We start from the raw sequence: 22,130 nt of genomic DNA on the forward strand, positions 1-22,130 counted from the left end.
TCCATTTCTGCCTAGATGTCTTTAATAGTTGACTGTTGATAAAGTAAACTTATGTTCCGTTTGTTTGAGCGTAAAATATGTTCTGTAAAATATTTTTTGTATTTTTTGATATTTCGTGCAACCGAAAATAATGCTAAATGGAAATCATTTTCAGTTTGACTGTAAAAGCCTCTTTAATTTTTGGAAAACGATTTACAGTTTTAAAATCTTTAAATCGTTTTCTGGATTTAAACTCTTTATTCTTGTAAACACGTTTGTGGAAATCCATCACTACCAGGCATTAGAGTTTGTTTACAGCTCGAATCTACCGTTAAAGATTCCTAAATTTTGGTATTCGATCGCGGTATTTCGACGCTGGCAACCGCCCTTGAATTCTGGCAAAACAAGTCGTTCAATATTTTACGACAAAAAAATATTTTACATGTAGTATTAGTAAAAATACATGAATTCACATCTTGGAATGCTTTTCTAGAAGGAGTTGGATATTTTATTCTCATGAAAGAATTAGACAATCTATCCTAATCCAAATATTGAAGGCTCATTGTTAGACGCTACACACTCTTTCCTCCCCCACTTTATTACCTGCCGTCAAATGTTGTCTTGTTAATAATGGAAATTGCTTAGATCGGAGAACTTCCGACCATCCAAATGTGTTACCAATTTCTTGTTGGATAGAAAACGAAATACGACGGCGTCGAGGCTTAAATACTTGTTTGTTGGGTATGAATTGATCTCGTGATGTTGGATACTATAAAGATGGAGACTTTACAATCCCCCCTCTTATTCAGCCAATGCAGTGGACCGCCACGCCCTCATCTTACGGCACAATCAAAATAAATTAGGACGTAGCGATTGACAAGAAATTGGGTCGAATTGGCTTTGGTACCATTGCTAGTGACAACGAAGAAAATGTTGACAGCCAGAAGCACTACCATCTCTATTAGTATTGACTCCCTCGAAGCGTGGACAGCTCTTCGTGCGCTTATATCCATCAAGGAAATTGAAATATTCGACGTTATCCTTAGAGGTGATGCGAAGCAAGTTGTAAACGAAATCAATTCTAATAGCTAGATTTTCAATAGATTTGCGCATTTCATTGAGGGTATCATATCTTAATTAAGTTCTTTACGGTCCTCTCAAGTTGTTCATGTACGGAGAGAGACAAATTCAGCAGCTCATTATCTAGTTCAAGCGGCTGTAACTCATGTCACAGATAAATATATGGTTGGAAGAAATTCATCCATTTATCTCTGATATTGTTATTAGGGAATTAATGTATTGTCCCTCACTGATGACCTATTGGGTCTATCTTTTTATCAATAAGAATCAAACATTGTTTCAAAAATGAAAAAAAAAAAAAAAAAAAAAAAAAAAAAAACATATATATATATTGTTTAACTAAATTTTTGCTAAACATTTATAGAAAAGAAAAGAACACATATATAATGGTATTAGCATTTTTTTTGTTGGATTGAAAACGAAATATGTCAGCGTGGAGGCTTAGCTTATTAAATACTTGAAAGGATGTGGCTGTTTGCCAACTTATTTTGGTTGGGTCATGGGTGTACAAGGAGGTAGATGAAATATAGTTGCAAATGCAATTAATGTGACAGAATTATCAAATCAATAGCAATCGTACACATTAATTAAGGTATGTTCCACGAAAATCGTGAGCAACTGGGTTTGTTTGGCAAGTGACATTACAGAACAGAACAGGATAAGATAGTGGGTTGTTAATTTTTGAAATTAGTAAAAAGTGATGATGTGATATAAAAAGTGAAAAAGTTTTGTATTCTAGTGAATTTTTTTATTTGAATAGTAATAAAAAATTATTGATGTGATATAAAAAAGTGAAAAAAGTGAGAATGTTTTGATGTTGATTAGTAGTGAAAAATATAAAAAAATGAGAAAAAAAAAGTACATGAACAGTACTGTAATGTATTGTTCATGGACAAACAAGACTATTATATTAGGAAAATTAAAAACTGAAGAAACTTTTTGAATAGAGAGGAAAACGTAAATTATATTTTCCCCTTAATTTTATTTGGGATTAGGATCCTTTCAAAAAATTTAAACATTTTAGATTCTCAAATTATTAAATTTTAGCCATGCTTTACATCTAACGATTCACAATGTGCCAAATATCCATATGAAATAAATGCTATTAACAAAAAATGGTATCAATAAATACTTTAGCATTTATTTCATGGAATTTGGATCATCTCTATTATTCTCTCCATTTAGTTATAAAATAGGAGTATTAATTATCTTTTTACATTTTCGTGGAATGTGAAAAGACAATTATATCCCTACTTTATAATTAAATAGAGAGGAATAGAGGATCATGTTCATATTTCATGTGGACAGTTGGCACATTGTGAATCGTTAGATGTAAAGCATAACTATAATTTAATAATTTGAGGCAGTTATTTTGATTAGTTAATGTCTATTGTCGTCAATTTGTATGTCACATATTGTTATAAATATGAAAATTGTGAGAGTTATGAACAATGCGAAATAATAATATTAGAAATTACATTTTTATTTCACAATTATATTACAAAATTGACGTGATAATTTCAATTAATCACTGGATCAAAATTTATTAGTCATCTATTGCACATTGAGGCTTGCTACACGGATGAGTGTCCCCATAAGCATTTCTCTTACACATTTAATGATGAAACCATAGGCCGGCTGTTGAGCCCACACTAGCTCGGCTGTTGTTGCACTAATTTTTTTTTTTTAATATAATGATTTTTAAAATTCTATGGATAATGAAAATGGACAAATAATGAAAGAACAAAAAGAATTAAGGTGGTTTGTTGTGAAGCAAGAATTAAGGTGGTTTGTCAATTTTTTTTACAGATTTCTTTTTTCAATTATATATCTCTCTCCTCTCTTTTCTCATTCTCTCACCCCCCTCTCATGGCCCTAAATGTAGGTCTTCCATGATTTATGGGGTAGAGATTAGACATTGACCATGATGTAATCATTGACCATCTATGGAGGATCAGAATTCAAAGCTGGGCGGTGGACGGGTGGGGATCATGAAAAATAAATAATTGGGTCTTTTAATTTTATTTAGATTATTAGTATTTAAATTATTTTATAATTTAATAATAGACTTTTAGCCTACAGTCAATCAAACTAAGTGTTTTTTTTTTTAAATAAATATTATAATTAATAAATAAATATGTTTATTATTTGAGGTGTGATTCATCATCTTCTCCTCTTATTATATGGGAGAGAGACTACGGGCCTGTTTGATAAGTAATTGGGTTGGAAATATTTGTGTATTGTATAATAAAAAGTGATTGATATGATATAAAATTTGAGAATATTTTATAGAAAAGTAAAAAAGTTTTGTTTTGTATTTGCTTTTTTTATTTGAATAATAATAAAAATTATTGATATGATATAAAAAATGTAAAAAAATTAAAATGTTTTTGATTTGATATTTTTAAAAGAAGTGAAAAGAAATAGAGAAAAAATTACAAAAAGGTATTGAAATGCCTAACATTAATTCCTCTACCATGATTGCACGAAGAGGATGAAACATTCGGTGGACTACCCTCTGCCGTAGGGCAATGGCATTGCACTGGGACTTTTTATCTGCGTCAAGAGTTCCACATGACTCGATCAAGTCTGAACGAGTACTACAAATAATTTAAGGTTGCTTGGAAAGAAAAAAAGCACTCTAATGCTAAGGTGGCCAAAATGTGATGACCGGTTATCGGTTTCAAAAAGGTACCAGCCTTAAAAAAATAAAAAAAATAAAATGAAATATAAAAGGTAACACGAGAAAGTTCTTCCCAGTTCCCACCATGGACGTGGAACCAAGATTTTTTATTTAAAAGAATTAAAGTATGAATGAGAGGTGGGTTTCGACGTAAAATGATTTTCGTCGTAAAATAATTTTGACGAAATTATTTTCAGAAAAAATGATTTTCTCGAAAATATTTTTCTGTGTTTGGTTCGCACGAAGAAATTACGAAATGCAAAAATCAGAGTTTGGCAAATATCTATAGAATCCGGCAACGTTCGTCGCCGTTGCCGGATTCCGGCAAGAAAGTTTGACCGGATCCCGGCCGGAATCTTCCGGATCTGGTCGAATCAGGTCATATTCGGCAGGATCCGTCCAGATCCGGCTGGATCAATAGCCGGATCCTAGCCGTTTTGGCCAGAAGCCGGCAATATTCCGGTCGGAATTTGGTCCGCCAGTGTCCTGATTCCGGCGCCGGCTGGATTCCGGCGACTAGATGTTGTAGGACTCCGGGGCCGACTAGATTCCGACGACTGACAATTGCTAAATTCTGACGATCGGATATCAAACATGCGTGTAAGGACGAAAAACTTAATTTCGGAAAACAATTTATGGTTTTAAAAATCGTAAATCGTTTTCCGAAAATTAAAGAAGCTTTTACGATCAAATCGAAAATGATTTTCGTTGACCATTATTTTCGCCCCTACCAAACACCGAAAAATACCGAAATCATTTTCCAGAAATCATTTTACGCCGAAACAAACGGAGCATTAATAGAGGCCAAATCTAATTTTTTAAGCCTAAAAATACACACACACATGGCATGGGTATGTCCTTACTTCCCACTATTAGTTCGGAAAAAAGATTATAAGGGAGGGTCACTCACAAAGAATGAGAGACTTATTAAAATTATTTTCAAATACAAAGTGAGAAGTGATCCACTAAGTTAATACATTTAAAATACCCGAATGGATACTACCAAAATTCCAATCCACAAAGAGATGAGTATTAATAGCCAAATATTATTGTTAGCCATTTTGAGTTTCACTGATGTTTTGAGTCAGGCTATAACTTAATTGGTCTTGAGCAGGGATGGAGAGATGGGGGCTGGTATAGGCCATGTAACCCCCTCCCCCTCCCCCCCCCCCCCCCCCCCCCCCCTCTCTCTCTCTCTCTCTCCCTCTCAATTCTTAAGAATAAAAAATTATAAGGCAAAAAAAAAAAAATAATAATAATTATAAGGTGTTTTGCCTATTAGCCCTTAGCAATAAATTTTTTTGCATGGTCCCTTGGCCCTTTCCCTTTTATCATCTTTTCAACATGTTTCATCTCATCTGAAACGATAGTTTTATTGTCAAAACCTTTTCTTTTAATAATTCACGGGTTGCAACGGACATGTCTAAAATGATAATAATGGAATGAGCTTTACAAAGTATATAGGTTTTGTTCAAAGTATATAAAAGAAATTTAGTAAAACAATGCATTAGAAGAAGAAAAGTATGGACTCGATGAGTCACACGCTTGGCAAAGTTCGGTTTCTTAAGGATGCGTGGCAAAGGTAACGTAAAATAAGGATTCATTTCAATATAGTTAGATAGCATTATAAAATTAAGTCTAGAAGAGATGTGTTTCATTTGTTTTGTGTTACGTTCAGCAAAATATGTTTTGTGTAGAATATAGTGTGTTTTGTATAACAGTTAGTGGACTACTGTGTTAGTTAAAGTGGGTTATTCTAACAAAATGAGAAAGAGAATATTAGTTTCAAAAGCCATGCTATCTATGTAAAGCTTTGCGAGAACGCTAAGTAACACACAACTCATCCAATTGAAATTTATCAATTTCAGTATAGAAACTTAAATTTTATTTATTTATTTTTAATTTTTTAATTTTCTGAATCTTTAGAAAGCAGTTTTTCTTACTTTATTATTATTTTTTTTTTACAAAAAACTTTCTTTTCAATTTTGCTTATTGATTTTTAATTTGAAGAGAATAATAAAAATATAAAAACTTGGTTAGATTTAATTTATTTAAAATTTGGCTTTATATATATACTTTAACTCCTACTTAAAATATATATATATATATATATATATATATATATATTGGTCCCCTTTCTCATTAAAATGTCTGGCTCCGTCTTTAATTTTTAAAGGAAATGCGTACCGTTCTTCACCATCTAAAAGTACCACAATAGTAATGTCCTAATAGAGTAGGCAACGTCACAATTAATAACTCCTTTATCTTCTTAATTAGGAAAAAAAAAAAGGAAAAAATATATATTAACCCCCAAATTACTACTTTCTGATTTTTTGGCCCCATCCATCTATTTATACCGTTAATTCTAACAGAAATTGGCAAAAAATTAGAAAATACCCCTCCCTTAACCATGAGAATTTCAAAGTGTAAGAGGGGTATTTTCGGAATTCTGTTTAGAATTGACGACATAAATGGACAGATAGGACCAAAAAATCAGAAAGTGGTAGTTTGGGGGGCCAGAATCTAAGCATTGATAGTTTGAAGGGCCATCCGAAGAAAGGGTGATAGTTTGTGAGGCTAATATATATTTTTCTCAACAAAAAAAAAAAAAAAAAAAAAAAAAAAAAGAAAAAAAGAGAGTCGTCGGCGGATCAACATCGTGAGAATTTTTTTTTATTTATTTTTTAATAATAATAGTACGTTATTAATAATTATCTGACATGTATCTGACGGTATCAACTAACTCCATTTTTTGAAGTCTTTTGTAGTCGTGAAACTTGAGTACTTTTATTAACAGCTTTCGCATGAACGTTTTTTTATAACTTGATGCGACCGTTAATAAATTGAAAAAATATTAAGAAAAGAAAACAATTAATTATTGACTGACTCTATTTTAATAATTGTGAACTGTAGCGTTAATTTGAAGAAAATTGTATTAAAAACTGTAATAATCTCAAATAATTTCCATCAAAATTTAAGCTCAAACGTGTAAATCGATCTCTCTTAAACTGCAAAGTAATACTTTATATAAACGGTTCGAGGTTGCAAATGCCGAAATGGTATGTAATCAAGAATGGCCGGGAAGTCGTTCCCACAAAAAGCCCTGTCCTTCTTGTTTAAACTTCTGAGAAGGCCGCAGGACCCGCCCTCTCCCCATTGGAGGACTAGCAATGGCCATGCAAGCCAAACAAGATATCAGAAATACACCTCTCTTCTCCACAGAGCAGAGGATCTTTCAAGCCATACAGTGATTTTCCACTCGGAGGATGCGCTGCTGAAATCATCTTCCTTGTTTCCTTACTTCATGCTGGTGGCCTTTGAAGCCGGAGGGCTCTTGAGGTCTCTCGTTTTCTTTCTTCTGTACCCTTTGGCTTGTTTGTTTGGCGACGAGCTGGGGTTGAAGATTAAGGTTTTCTTATGCTTCTTCGGGATAAAAGAGGAGTGTTTTAGACTCGGAAGCTCTGTTTTGCCCAAGTTCTTCTCCCAGGATGTCGGGCGTGAAGGCTTTGAAGTGGTGATGAGTTTTGGGAGAAAGGTGGCGGTGAGTGACTTGCCCACAGTCATGGTTGCAGGGTTTTTGCATGACTATTTAGGTGTTGACGCTGTTGTGGGAAGAGAATTAAAGGTGGTTTGTGGGTATTTTGTTGGGTTCATGGAGGAAAAGAAGGTAGACGGATCTGCTGTAAACGAGACGATTCTTGGCGACGAGAAAACTTGTTCAAGTACCGTCATTGGCATTGGTTGCTACAGATCGGCTCTTCATAAGCATCCCTTTGCCCATTGCAAGGTATCTGTAATTTTTTTCTGTTTTGTTTTGTTCTGTTTTGTGTTTTTTAACAACGTTAACGTGTTGCGCCAGGAGATTTACTTGGTGAGCAAAGCCGAGAAGAGGAACTGGCATATCCTTCCAAGGGAGAAACTTCCGAAGCCGTTGATCTTCCACGACGGCAGATTGGCGTTCAGGCCAACCCAACTGGCCACCCTAGTCATGTTCATGTGGCTTCCGCTTGGGATTTTCATTTTCATCATCAGATTCATCGCCGGCCAGCTTCTCCCTCTCTGTATGTGCAGTCCAATAATGGCCTTCACCGGAGCAATAACCATTGTTTCGAGACCACCCAAGTCCTCTGTTCCTTCCACCAAGAACGAAAAGAGACCGACTGCCGGCACACTTTATGTCTGCAACCACAGAACCCTGCTCGATCCACTCTACGTCGGCGCAGCCACCGGTAATCCATCACTCTCTGCAGTCACATACAGCATAAGCAAAATCTATGAGGTGGTTTCTCCGATCAGGACCATCCATTTGACAAGAGACAGGGAAAAAGATAGGATTGCAATGCAGAAGTTGTTGAGCCAAGGCGACCTTGTGGTCTGCCCTGAAGGAACCACTTGTAGGGAACCTTATTTACTGAGGTTCAGTCCTCTATTTGCGGAGCTGACAGATGACATAACTCCTGTGGCCATAGATGTGGAGGTAAGCATGTTTTACGGGACGACAGCTAGTGGGCTCAAATGCTTAGACCCTGTGTTTTATCTCTTGAATCCATTCCCTTCGTATACTGTCAAAATTCTTGAGAAGCTGCCGAGCTCGCGCACTTGGAAGGTTGGTGGGGTGTCCAAGTATGAAGTGGCTAATCATGTTCAGTGTGAGATTGCCAAAGCTTTGGGATTCCAGTGCACCAGTCTTACAAGAAAGGACAAGTACATGATCTTAGCAGGTAATGAGGGACTAGTTTAGGGTTGTGGTTGTTCTTTTTTCTTTTTTTCTTTTTTCTTTTTTTTTTACCCTTTTTCTTTTTCCTGGTATTGTATAATATTGCATGAAATAAATTTATTTTGTGCAAGAGGCCGTGCTCTTTTTTATTTTTTATTTTATTTTAAGAAGCAAAAGAACTGGTCTCACCAAAAATAACTTTTAAGTTATTCGTGAGTCAATTTGATGAAATTCTTCGGAATGACAGAACTTAACACCAATAGTGTGCATTGTTCGCTCAGCTTTGAGTACTGTTTACTTAGTAAATTTATAAAAAAAAATTATTAAAACTTTATCTCTTTCTTTTTTTTTTTTTTTTTATTCTCTCTCATCCATCACACACGGTCTCCATTTTAAAAAATATTATTTAAAATAAAATAGTGATAGTAGATAATTAAAAATTGTAAGAAAGTGCTTTAAAAAAATGAATGACTAAAATAAAAAAATAATAATTTTTAGCTATTTTGATTAATAAAATTTGATTAACCTCCTAAGAATGCTTTAATGTGCCCTTTTTGCATGTGGAAACTCCTAAATCCAGATCTGATTGAACTTGTTTGACAAACCATTCTAAAATCTCCCTATATTTTTTTTTTACCTCTCAAAAAAATTAAATTAAAAATATTCTAATTTTTTTATACTTTTTATATAATATTAATAATTTTTTATTATTATTCAAGTAAAAAAATTCAATATAAAATAAAACTTTTTTTTTTACTTTTTTATAAAATATTATCAAATTTTATTTCACATCAATTATTTTTTATCCGAGTTTAAACAAATATTCTATAATACAATTACTTACCTGACAAGCTTATCAGATGTACCTCGACTGTTGTGACCATCAAATTTTCTTGTCGCGTAATAAAAAGCAAATATCTTATCTGCCACAACCCCTTGCTTGGCTTGTTCCATTAAGTCATTGGACCAAACCGGTTGTTTGAACCCATTCCCCGTTTTTAATGCTTTTTAAGACGTTCTCCTAACTGTGCTTTGTTGATTGTGGCCCCCACCCTTGTGACGTGTTCTTTTATGTTTATTGCAACCTTGTTTATAAAAAAACAATCTAAATGCGCACCTAAAAAAAAAAACATATTGCAATCTATTATGATTATACACATGTTAAGCGTAAAGCCAATTCGGCATCACATGGTTTAACTCGAAGAACTGCCACCCATGACATAGATAGGTTATGGTCGTAAGAAATTTCATTGAGCATTTATGCCATTGTAATGAGGGAATTTTCTGTCCCTATTTGGTCTCAGGATCTGTTTTTGGACCCATAAACAACAACACCCAGTAATTTTCTGTCCCTATTTGGTCTCTATAATAATTACAATTTAAAAAATTAAGGACCCATAAACAACATCACCCAATAATTAGATGTCATCAAGATTGCAAAGAGAGAAATGATCTTGCTGTCACCCTACCATGCACGGAAATGACATCCATGTGGGGATTAATGCAATTATTTTTGAAGTAACTCAACCCCAATTCTATCATCGTTATAGAAGGTTTCGAATTTGCAGAACAAGTGCTTTTGGATGGGGTCGGAGAAGGAAAAAGAAAAGATCAAAGGGTGTATATGAAACTAACTTTCCTTGAGCTTAGAAGCTTAGCCATCCAACAAGTGCAACCATATTGTTCCAATGCACAGGCTACTATATGCCATTGGTGGAAGATAGTAAGAGTAATGGAACAACAACAGCAACAAATTCTCAAAGCTTCCCTAGTGCTAATTTTTCCAAAACTAGGAAGCTATTTGTAGTGGTATATGGTGTGTAAGAATACTAAAACTGACACTAGCAGTTCAAACTCCAGTCGTAAGGCTGATATATCACCTTCAACTGAGAGTTGGCAAGCAAATCCAGTAACGCTTCTGAGTCAGCAGGCTCCAAGTAGTTTGATGCATGCTTCAGTACCTCTACCTCATTCTTGCCAAAGTCTGCACTATACCTGAGCATCGATTCAGGTAACATTATTAGATACCAAAAGTAACCATCTAAATCAAATTGTCACAAATTTCAGGAAGACATAAAAAAGCGATTGTATTTATTCCATTTTTATATATTATTCAACGTGATGACAGGGCAACACTCGAATATGTTGTGGGTAGGTATGTATGCATATGCCTATTATAGATAACTTCACACCATGGTTTCCCCCAGGAAGAAGTATGCATTTAAAATTTAATACTCTTATTTTTCATATATGATGATGGAATATAGCTTCACATAACTGATGTGAAATGAGTATTGAGTTTTCTTTTATACAAAACTGATCCAAAGAGATCTTCGGATAAATTCAATACATAAGGATTTATGCCTCAAATTTTCGTTTGACTTCTAACTTCAAAATACACTCAGCCTCCTAGTTCCACTATGTAACAAGAGCTGTTACAATTCAGAAAGTTTATAATCTAGCTTTTGGTTCAGTGTGACAATCATGACTGTTCACAAGTTACCTTCTACCTCATCCACGTGTGTTTGTGAGAGAGAAAGAGAGAGCTTCTAAGGTTTGACACTCCTTGTTCATTAGTGCTTCATGAACGAAACACCCCCCCCCCCCCCCCCCCCAACCCCAAAAAAAAGAAAGAAAGAATTACATTGGGAACAACTTACCATTTAAGGATCTTACTAGCCGATGCAACCTTGGCATTCAAATCAATAACAATCCCTCCATTTCTTAGAAAATTACGGGCTCCCTCCATCAACTCTTTATCAATATTCCCTGGAGAATAGCATCGCAGTGCAGGCCCAGATCGGGTACCACAAACAAGTGAAAAGTGTATAAGAGGCTCTGAGTAAGGGAGAGCCACCTGGCACAAAAGAATAAATACAAACACGAGGAAAATCAAATTGCCTACAAAACACTAGCTATTTGTAAACAAAGAGATGGCCAATGAAACTTCCTTCCAAGTCTGCCTCTTATAAACCTAACAAAACCTCCAAGAAATTTCCAACATAATCATATATGAATTGTCCCCTTTATATCCTGCTCCATCATACAACTGACACAATCAAAATTTGCTTCACCTACTCCATTTTTGTGAATTGCAGTAGTACTAGAGGTGCACAGCATCAAAATTACAGAAATATTAGTCTAAGAATAACGTATTCATTTTGCATTATACATGTAGGTATTTGCTCAATGACTAGGGCCTCGTACATAACATATTGCTATGTTTGTTGTTCAGCCTTGCGCAATGAGTTCTATAATAGAATTCAAATTTATGCCACCAAACTGGACAGCAATGGTCATGTGGCAGTTAAAAGTAATTTAATCCATAAAAAAGGACAGCAACATGGATACTCGAGAAAAGTACATTTGGCTTTCTTACCTTGGAACGTTTATCTTTTGCACCAAATGGCTTCATGAGATTGAATGGCGGTCGCTGGTTGCCCCTTAAAATGCCATTTTGAATAGCTGAAAGTGAGTAGGTGGACCCGCCAACTACATACTTGAAGTCTCCGAACAACTTCCTTCGTTCTAGCGGCCCAGCTGGATAACCTAAGTCCAATATTGCATGGATGGCCATCATATTATAGAGATTTATAAAGAAAGCAAGCTTCTCCTCCCTTGCCATATCCTGGATTTCCACTCTTTGGAGCTCCTCAACTATTCTCAAATACCTAGAGAAATGTATAGATTACTTAAATATAGAAACTCAAGGTATGTTCATCAAGATTCTACAGTGAGTTTTGCTCGCGAGTAAAGGCATCAACAAACCTTGCAAATTCCTCACTTCCATGAATACTTCTGTAATCCACATGCTTTCCATCTTTTGATGTGTAGGCTTCAAGAATTCCATAGAACAAAACTCTCAGCCTTGACGCAATTTCTACAATAGGCTTTGGCTTGACATCAATTATACCCCTTGGGATGTTGTGACATTGAGATGACACAATAGGATCATCATCCAAGAAGCGATACAAATGGTTACCATCCTCAAACAGATTCTCTCTAGAGAAATGCAAACATTGAGAATATACAGAGAAGACTGGTCAATTATGTAATAAAAAATGTGATCCAGAGTAAAAAGTATAAAGATCAATGGAGTATTTCAAGAGACTCACTCAAGAACATGTTGAAAAAAGAGTTTGCTAGCAAGCTTTCGTCCAAATTCGATAGCCTGTCCCGAAACACAAGAACAAGAAAGAAACAGAAAATGTTTAACAATAATATAATCAATCACATTCTTCAGCATTTTTAAAACTATCAAATTTGGTCATTAAGCATTTGATCAATCATTTTTTTTAATTAACAAATAAATGCTGAAGAATGCAAGGCGAGCAAATCTTCTAGTCCTAACATAACAAATATAAGGCCCGGGTACCCTTCATGTGTAGAACACTCAGACTATCAGCATGTGAGTCATCATCGCTAGGAAGTAAACCGACTTTCTTTAAACATCAAAAATAAAATTTGACTAACCTCTTCCCTTTCCAAATACTGATCTTCTGATAAGAAATCTGCAGCTTCTGAACCTAGGAAACAGCTGGTGAACCTTCGCATTTTATAAAATCGGTCCTTAACAATGATAGATTCTTTCATTTTTCGGACAATTAAAGCTAGTTCATCAATAGCCCCGCTATTGGAGAGGTCATCTTCACCAGAAAGAGGCGGTAAAGGAGCTTCAAATGATGGTGCTTCATTAATCAAATAATCAATCTTGTCATCAATCTTTCCAGACTCATTCAAGGCCTTTAGCTCACTCAAGCCACCGATGAGGATTTCATTGAAGAACACCTTTGGAACAGCAGAAGACCCAGAAATCTTCTCTAGCTCCAGCTTTCTACTGGGATAAATATCAATGTTAATTTCAACATACCTGAGCCCTTTCCAGTACAAAAATAACCTAGCCCCATTGCAATCCGAGCATCCTAGCCTAGTGTACAATATAATTCTTCCTTTCATGGCTATAGGTTGTGCTGATCCTTTGATAACTTCCACCCTCTGCTCAGCTTCATTGTCTGCATTTGCATCATGTGACATCATAATATAGCTTAAAGGATTCCATGCAGATTTCTCCATTGTTTTCTCAGGGACTTCTTTTCCATCACTGTTTTCAATGGAATCAAGTACAACCTTATTTTCATCATCAAAAGCATCGGGTCCCTCTTCATCTTTTTTTCCAGAAAGGCGACGCAGAACGCTGGATACTGCAACTACACTCTTCTCCTTAACAAAGTTTTTAAGTGCCACTGCTTTATCGACTACACCCTGTGTCTCTGGATCAAGATCCAATGAACGAGTAGATGTGCTCCGACTAGCTTCCATCTCAGGGACCTCTGTTCCATCAAAGACAGGCTCCTGTTCCTTATCCTCACCAAAATCCTCCTTTGTAGTTTGATCTGTAGCCTCTTCAGCTTTAGACTCCAAATCCCTATTCTGACCCATCTTGTCACCTAAATCCCTGCTTTCATTCATCTTGTCACCAAAGTCAGCTTGGCCACTATCATTTTCCAACTTTTGTTCTTGAGATTTGGGCCGCAAAACCCTACCCACATCCATCTTTTCATCCAGATCATTCACCTCATTGCCTACCTTTTCTTCCTGACCTTCAGTACCATCCATCTTATCACCCAATTCATCTTTCCGACTATCGTTGTTAAACTTAGGACTATACTCACTGGCATTGGCATTTAGAGATTCCATCTCCTTAAATGGTTCCCCTCGATCTTCCTTCTGAACAACAAGTTCTTTCTCTTCAGCAGTTAGAGAATTTGTTCTACTTTTCTCAGTCAATTCTTCCTTTTCCATAATGAAAGCAAGACAAGTTTGGGCTCCAGCTCATCAAAACATGGACCTATAATTTTGGATGTTCTACACTTGTGGGGTGTGAGAATTTAAGGAGTTAATGCAGGCTGCTGCAAGAAGCTAAAAAAAAAATTATAATGTCATTACTTCGCACACATATCAGCATATTAAAAATAAAAAATTAAGCCGCTAAAAGACATGAATAATCATGCAAGATATATCACATTTAGCATGAATAATACAAAAACTTCAGACACTCGTAAAGCAGAAAAGGGGTGGGGGGAGGACCAATACAGAATCTATTTTTGGTTCTAGATTTCCATGAGTGCTAGGATAAATCACGTCTGCCCCTGGTGCAATACCATTGAAATCCCTATCTAACCCTCATCTCATAGCAGCATCTAGACAATCGGATGGCCTTAAAAATAAGTAACCCTGATTACATAAAACAGATTGCTGACCATTAATACATAAGCCATCAGCTATGAAGATCCAGGCATATTCAAGAACAAATTGTAGTATTCTTGAGATACACAGATGGACAATTGTTAATGTAGCTTTTACAGACACATGTAAAAGTCACTCATAGTTAATCCAAACACAAAATAGCAGATGTGGAGTATACAATATATACATATGTGTGTGCGTGTGTGTGCATACCAGAAGAGAAGATACGACCAGAAACCACTAACCCATCAAGCCAAAATGCAAGGTAAATACAACATTCGACAAAAATATATATTTCTTCCACAATTGTAGTAAGAAAGATTCGTGCTAGAACCCCACCAAGACTCATACTGCATACATGAATACAAAGTTTGTGAAAATATCCTCAGACCAGACATATTTCAAAAGATTAAACCCAATCGTATTGTTGCCCCCGGGCCCCACTTAAACAATTGTCATCAAATGACCCCGTCAATAGCTAACCCAAACCTTAGAATATTTCAATCGTCAATTCTGATTAGAACAGAGAGAGAGCGAGAGATTCAAAGTTTGTACCAGTCAAAGACTGACCTGCCTAAAAAGTAAACGTAAAAAACTAGAACAAGGAATTCAAAGAATATGCAGAAAATCCTTTTAAGAGAATAAAGCTTTTAAATCTTAAAATTTCCCTTTCTTTCTGAACCCAGTAACAAAACCACCCCACAGCATTGCATTGTGTAGGCAAACGAGTAAAGCTAAATTTTATTTTTCATTCTTGAACCAAGAACCAATATAAGTGATAAACGATTTTGTTTTCATTCCAACGGAATTCTCAGTAACCAAACAGATGTAGAATGCCATCCACATACACAAGGAAGCGCAGACAGAAAGAGCAAGAATTAAAGAAGAATAATGAAAAAATTGTTTCAATCTCACGAACCAAACGAAACTAGCAACATCAGGATTTTCCAAACCATTCAATTAGTATCCATATAGAAAAAAAAAAATAAAAAAAATAAAAATAAAAAAGAGAAAGAGAAAGAGAAAGAAATCTTACAGATCTGAGAGGACAGAGGCGCTGGTTGAGGAATAATGGAGAAGAAGATCTGAAGGAACTGAACTACAAGATTGGCAATAAATATTTTGAAAGTTACAAGTTCTTTCTCTCTCTTTTTCTTTTGTTTTGGGGAGATTGACAAAGCGCCGGAAGCGGGAAGTCCGTGGGCTGAAAAATGAAAATGAGAGAACGGATGAAATGGATTTCGGACTTTGGGACCCTCCACATACATTTTATACGTGTGATGTGGCCTGTGGAGTGTGGACCTCCATTTTCTTGTCTCCCCATGTTACTAAATCCCACTCGGTCCGCGCCCCCTATCTTTTCTTTTCTTTTTTTCTTTTTTTTTTTGTATTCAATCAAATCTCGTTAGGAAATCTACTTAAAATCAGACAAAATATTCTTTTATTGGGCTTATCCGAATGGCCTTCTAAATCTTTTGGCAATGGTGGTCCAACTGTTGATGAGCTCAAGAGTACTTGGTTAGACAGACCTTGTAGGCATTTCGATGGTTGGGTAAAAAAAAAAAAAAAAGTATTCAAGTTTTGGTAATAAATTATTCTGAATATATAATATGACTAATTTATTTAATATTTGTAGTGACATAGTTGATCATTTTATCATAAATATTATTTTATTAATTTAAAAAAAAAAATTCTTTTTTGCAAAAACAATTGTTAAGGGTATTGTCACTAATGTTTCTACAAGCAATGCAAGCATTTGAAAAATAATATAATTTATTTATATAAGTTAGTATTTCAATTGGGGTATTTATTTCAATGTTCTTTTTCTTTTTATAAGCCATCGTAGCATGCCAAAAGGTCTCCTTGCAATTTTTTTTTGTTTTTTCTAAGCCCTTACACATTCCTTTACAATTTTTTCGTCAAAATTAATATAAAGGACCTTTTTGGGCCTTTATAAAATTTGGGCATTAGGTGAGGGCCTCACTCGCCTACTTATTGAGTTGACTCTATTCATAGTATTAACTAAAGTATTTCAAGTCATTGTTAAGTATTGCTGAGTAGACACGAGTGAGTATATAAAGATTTGAGTCTCGTATTATAAAGATATCATAAGTGTGAGTAATTAATATAATAGAGTTTGACCCAAATTCATAAGTTTCAACTTTTGAGTTGAGTTATGTCTTATCATGCTATATTATGAGTTTACTAAAAGACTTCTCAATATATCAATCTTACTAACACGTGGTATCAAAGCCATGTTCAATATTCATATTAGGACTTGGCTTAGGTGTTGTGAAAAAAAAAAAAAAAAAAAAAAACTAGAACACCTATGCAATAGTTTTTGAGGGGTCCAAATTTAATTTCACTTTCCTTATCTTTCTCACGAAACACTTTAAATTAAATTTGAACCCTTTAAAAAACGATAGCATCTTTTACGGCGCATAGGCCAAATCATTTAGATTGACGATTGCGAATTTGCGGTAAATATGGCGAGCCCTAGTATAAAGTGGAAAAGTTCAATGAGAATAATAATTTATCTCTTTAGCATAGAATGTTGAATGATCTTTTGATTCAGTAAGAAGTCTAGATGGCGTTATTGGAAAATACGAAGAAGCCTTAGAAAATAGACGATGATGAGGGGGGAGAGATGGTTGTAAAGGCTACCGGTGTGATCCATCTGAATTTATCAGATGGAGTCATTCACAATGTGATTGATGAGGAGAATCCAAAGTCAATTTGGCATAAATTAGAGAGTTTGTACATGGCAAAGAATATTACGAATAAAGTTGTATGTGAAGAAACAACTTTACATTTTACAAATGGTGGAAAATACATATTTGCTAGAGCACCTAAACAAGTTCAACATGTTGAATAAATAGATTTTTGAACTTTAGAATTAAGATTGAAAATGGAATGGATCCATTGGAATGAAGGCCCAACTCAGAACCTTGCCCAAAACCCAAAACATAGCTTAATTGGAGCACACTTTCAGAAGGACCATATATGAAAAGCATTGTATAATGGAAATTATAGAAATGCAAGTCATTAATGGGTGGTGCCATTAATGACAAATTACCTAATTAAGGTACACAACGTAAATCGTATTTTGCCTATAAAAAGTCGGTAAAAGACTAGACCGAGTACGCTCTTATGTCCTAATCTTTATTTATTTCCTGATTCTTACATTTATATTCTTGTTGACTTAAGTATCGTAGGTGGTGCTGCCACCCCCCTCCCCCTTTGGCGGTGCACCACTCTGACCTTTGACAGTCTTGCAAGGATCCTGGATCGAGGTATGAACCAAAGCACGAAAGTGAAAAGTCTAAGGGGAGGAATGGTAGAGGGAAGCAATCTCTGTCCAAGTAACGATCCGCACATGATGAATAATCTCGATTAAATGAAAAAGATGTGGAGTGTTATTATTGTCACAATAAATGACAATAAAAAAGATTCTGCTGTGTGTTGAAACAATACTTGGAAGAAAAAAAGAATAAAAAAGGTTATGCAGATTCAGTTAGTGTGGCCAATGATGAGTCTAATGATAGTGAGGTTAGTGCATATCTTATTTCAGTAAAGAAAGTGTTTATGTCTTGGTTTGGAGTTTGGCGTTAAGGGCTATAGACTATAGGATCCGGTTTCAAAGAAAAAAATTGTTAACATAGATGTGGTGTTTGATGAAGCCTATATGCTAAGAAATGACGAAGATGAAGCATTGACTAACCGATAGAAAGGGAAACAAGTTATGGAGGTGGAGATTGATGACAAACGTTCACCCACAGATATATGTGATGACAAACGAATTCCAAGAAACTCACAGCACAAAAAAGAGCCTTATTCTTTAGCAAAATGCAGAGAGAAACAGGTATAAATTATGTGCTTCACATAGAGAGAATATCCACATAGCATCAATTGGCTTGTGCTTCACATAGCACCCTTCAAATGTATAATATACCTTGAAAGAAGAGGAACAAATATTCATCACTGATTCACTGTTTATAAACCACGAAAAAATTTCAATAAGCCACGTAAAGTTTGGAAGATCTTCCTACATAGAGGACCTCTTTGCAATTTACTTGCCAAGACAAATCTTGCTTTGCGTAACTAATACACTGCACATGTCTACAATAATGCATTCTTACTGATGCGAGCTTTGGTGCTCAGCGTTCCTGAAGGAAAGTAACAATACATTGTTCCCGAGAAAAGACACAGGGAAATCACCTGGATGAATGAAGTGAATTGGAACTGAACAATTTTTCTTTCTCCCCTTCCTACTCGAGAGCAAAGATGGCAGGGTTCAAACAGGGAGTCAGGCAGATCACTCCTTGCCAATACATTTTTTCATATATTAATTCAATGTTTATGTGTTTCCCCTCTTCGGTAGATATCTGCTCTATGTTAAGTGGATATATATGATTGCAATCAAATTTGTTAAGACATCAGAATCCCTATATGCAAAGGATTAACTTGACTGCAAGAAATACTCAGATGAAGGATCCATATCCCACTCAAAATCTCCACATTCAGTAAGAACTGTTGCAAAGATGTAATCATCCACCTCAAAACCTTCAGCTTTCATCCGATACATGAGCTTCAAAGCCTCTTGGCAGAGCCCATTTTTAGCATAACACAGAATCATTGCCTTCCAAGAAACCAAATTCCGTTCTGGCATGCTGTTAAAAACTAGGAACGCCTCTGATACATATCCGCATTTCGCATACATATAAATTAATGCACTGCCCACAAAGACATTATACAATGCAGGAGTCTTGTTTGCATGGGAATGAATTGATTTCCCTTGAAGGATAGCTTCCAGATTAGCACATGCTTTCAGAGCTGATGAATAAGTAAAAGAGTTAGGATCCACACCTTCCTCCATCATTTCTTTCATGAACTCAAGAGCCTCAGACTCATGCCCAAGTCGTGCACTACCAGAAATAATGGCAGTCCATGAGACAACATCCCTAAGAGGCATCTGTTGGAGGACCTTGAAGGCATGAAGGTACCCTGCACATTTACAGTAAAACCATACTAGAGTGCTTCCTATGTATATATTGGTTTCGACAGAATTCTTGATTATTTGTGCATGAAGTTCTCTTCCCAACAGTGAAGCCTCAATAGAGCCACAAGCCCTGAGGACACTTACAATCGTCAAGTTGTTTGCATATATATTTCGTCTCTTCATTACTCTAAAGAGTCTTAGGGCCTCCTCACCAAGCCCATATCGAGCATATCCAGCTATAAATGATGTCCATGTAACTGTGTTTCTATTCCTCATTCTATTAAATACTTTTCTAGAATCTATCATCTCCCCACATTTTGCATACAAATCAACAAGGGAAGTCCCTATAAAAACATCATTCTTATACATTTTCTTCACTACGGCACCGTGTAACTGTCTCCCAAATTTTAATGCCTTCTCCTCTCCACAGGCCTTCAGAACACCACATACTGTAAACTCATTAGGGGAGAACCCGTTACTTAACATTTGTGAGAACAGCGACAAGGCCTCCTGTCCATGCCCTTGTTGTGAACAAGCAGTAATCATAGTTGTCCAACAAACCACATCCCGCTCAGGCATCTGATCAAATGCACGAAATGCACTTTGCAGCGCCCCACATTGTGCATAGAGGTAAACAATGGCACTATCCACAATCAAGTTCCTCAAACCACCTTTCACAATACAAGCATGAATTTGACTCCCCAGCTCAAAATCCAATCTCCTACTACATAAATTCAAAACACATACAAACATCTTTTCATTCGCTCGAACCCCATTTTCAATAGAATCCTCAAACAAACTCAAAGCCTCATCTTCCAAACCAACATCCAAATACCCATTAATCACAGCGGTCCAAGTAACCACATTCTTCTTCGGCATTTTATCGAACACCTTACGGGCCTCACCTAACTTCCCGAACCCCAAATAAGAACTTATCAAATTATTGCCAACGTACGTGACCGAATCCCACAAAAATTTCACAACAACCGCATGTATCTTTCTGACCTCCTTCAAACTACGACAAGACCGAAGCCACAGCGCGAGGCGTTCAGGACTGAGCCACTGGCTCTCCGACTCATTGTCAGGAAAATCCGCATCTGGGTTTTCTTGGGAGCCGGAGGTAAAACTTGGGTTCTGACAATGGGACGTCGAATTCGGATCTTCGCTACAAAAGCAACGCAAATCCGTGGCGATCCTGTAATGACTATTATTCCTTGACTTCGAGCTCTTCCTTTGTGTCGAAGATTTGGATGGTTGGGTAAAGAAAAGTGAAGGTGGTAGAGAAGGAGAGAACCGTGACAAGAGAAAAGTTGCCGAGAGCATCGCCTAATTTTTTTTGCTTGGAATTCCCGCGAAAAATTAAATAAAAAGTCAGTTTGAGAAGACGAGCTCCGCTAGGCAGAGTAGTAAATTAGTAGCCGTTTGTTGGTCTTCATTAACGTTCAGATTTTAAAAGCTAATCACTAATCTGATATACGACAACGTTTCGGTCCGCAACATAACTCTTTCGCTTTTTTGTTTTTTTTTTTTTTTGTTTTAGGTTAAATAATTTAGCCCATAAACTATCTGTCATTTGTAACGTAGCACCATGAATGGATAGCTCACATGCTATGGTCTTTTAAACTACCAATTTGATATGATTTAGTTCATTCTGTTAGTCTTGATTGTTATCTTGAATGGAAAATTAGATTTGATCAAAATGTTTCGAAAATACATTAGTTTGACCATTGAAAAACAACAATTACCCGTTGTATTTATGTATTTATTTATCCTTATAATGTATTTATCATTCTTTGTGGTCAGCCAAAATTACAAATCGCTCGTAGTAGAATAAAAAATAATTCATAAGTCCTTGAGATAGGTCACTATTTATTAAAAAAATATGAATACAAAAAACAAAAAATAATAATAATAAAAAACTTAACAAATTAATTTTTAGGATAAATGCAAAATCAATATTTGTGGTTAGCCTAAATTACAAATCACTTATTGAGGTATAAAAAATAATTCAGATGTCATCGAAATAGGCCAAATTAACAGTTTAGACCCTGTAGTCAGATTCCGGTAAAATACTTGACGGATTCCGTTAGTATGCCACGTTACCACCAATAGAATAGTGACATGTGTTACTCTTAATAGAAGAAGAAGAAAAAAAAAAAAAAAAAAAAAAAAAGAAGAAGAAGAAGAAGAAAGAAAGAAAGAAGGAAGAACTTCACTTAAGAGTACTGAACTATTGGCATATTTGACTTAAGGATATTAAACTTCAAAACGTTTCAAATTAGGGTATTTAATTTTTCAAACGTCTCAATAATAAGTACTCCGTTAGGATTTACTGTTAAATCCCGCCAAAATTCCCAAATTACCTACTCTTTTGTTTTTTGGAAAAAAAAATTAGTAGAATTTAGGTATTTGTCAGAATTTAACAG

The 22,130-nt window shown here is 35.5% G+C and overlaps 3 protein-coding genes across 3 annotated transcripts; 1 reads left to right on the forward strand and 2 right to left on the reverse strand.

Moving 5' to 3' along the window:
• The first annotated feature begins 6,815 nt into the window (after positions 1 to 6,815).
• On the forward strand, positions 6,816 to 8,690 carry LOC133869676 (probable glycerol-3-phosphate acyltransferase 3). The gene is made up of 2 exons (XM_062306773.1): positions 6,816 to 7,529; positions 7,602 to 8,690. The coding sequence occupies exons 1-2, from the start codon at positions 6,816 to 6,818 to the stop codon at positions 8,481 to 8,483; spliced, it is 1,596 nt and encodes a 531-aa protein (XP_062162757.1). The 3' UTR covers positions 8,484 to 8,690.
• Positions 8,691 to 10,078: 1,388 nt separating this feature from the next.
• LOC133853924 (uncharacterized) lies at positions 10,079 to 15,950 on the reverse strand. Its single transcript, XM_062289949.1, has 7 exons — positions 15,742 to 15,950; positions 12,933 to 14,378; positions 12,575 to 12,630; positions 12,228 to 12,461; positions 11,839 to 12,130; positions 11,120 to 11,316; positions 10,079 to 10,454 (listed from the first exon to the last, which is right to left on the reverse strand). The coding sequence occupies exons 2-7, from the start codon at positions 14,259 to 14,261 to the stop codon at positions 10,301 to 10,303; spliced, it is 2,262 nt and encodes a 753-aa protein (XP_062145933.1). The 5' UTR covers positions 14,262 to 14,378; positions 15,742 to 15,950; the 3' UTR covers positions 10,079 to 10,300.
• A 2,664-nt stretch (positions 15,951 to 18,614) lies between these two features.
• On the reverse strand, positions 18,615 to 21,107 carry LOC133870239 (pentatricopeptide repeat-containing protein At4g18520, chloroplastic). The gene has a single exon (XM_062307357.1). It carries the CDS (start codon positions 21,025 to 21,027, stop codon positions 19,165 to 19,167), a length of 1,863 nt encoding a protein of 620 aa, XP_062163341.1. The 5' UTR covers positions 21,028 to 21,107; the 3' UTR covers positions 18,615 to 19,164.
• Between the last annotated feature and the right edge of the window lie 1,023 nt (positions 21,108 to 22,130).

The sequence above is a fragment of the Alnus glutinosa genome, chromosome 1 (genome assembly GCF_958979055.1).
Source record: "Alnus glutinosa chromosome 1, dhAlnGlut1.1, whole genome shotgun sequence".
NCBI classification, from domain to species: Eukaryota; Viridiplantae; Streptophyta; class Magnoliopsida; order Fagales; family Betulaceae; genus Alnus; species Alnus glutinosa.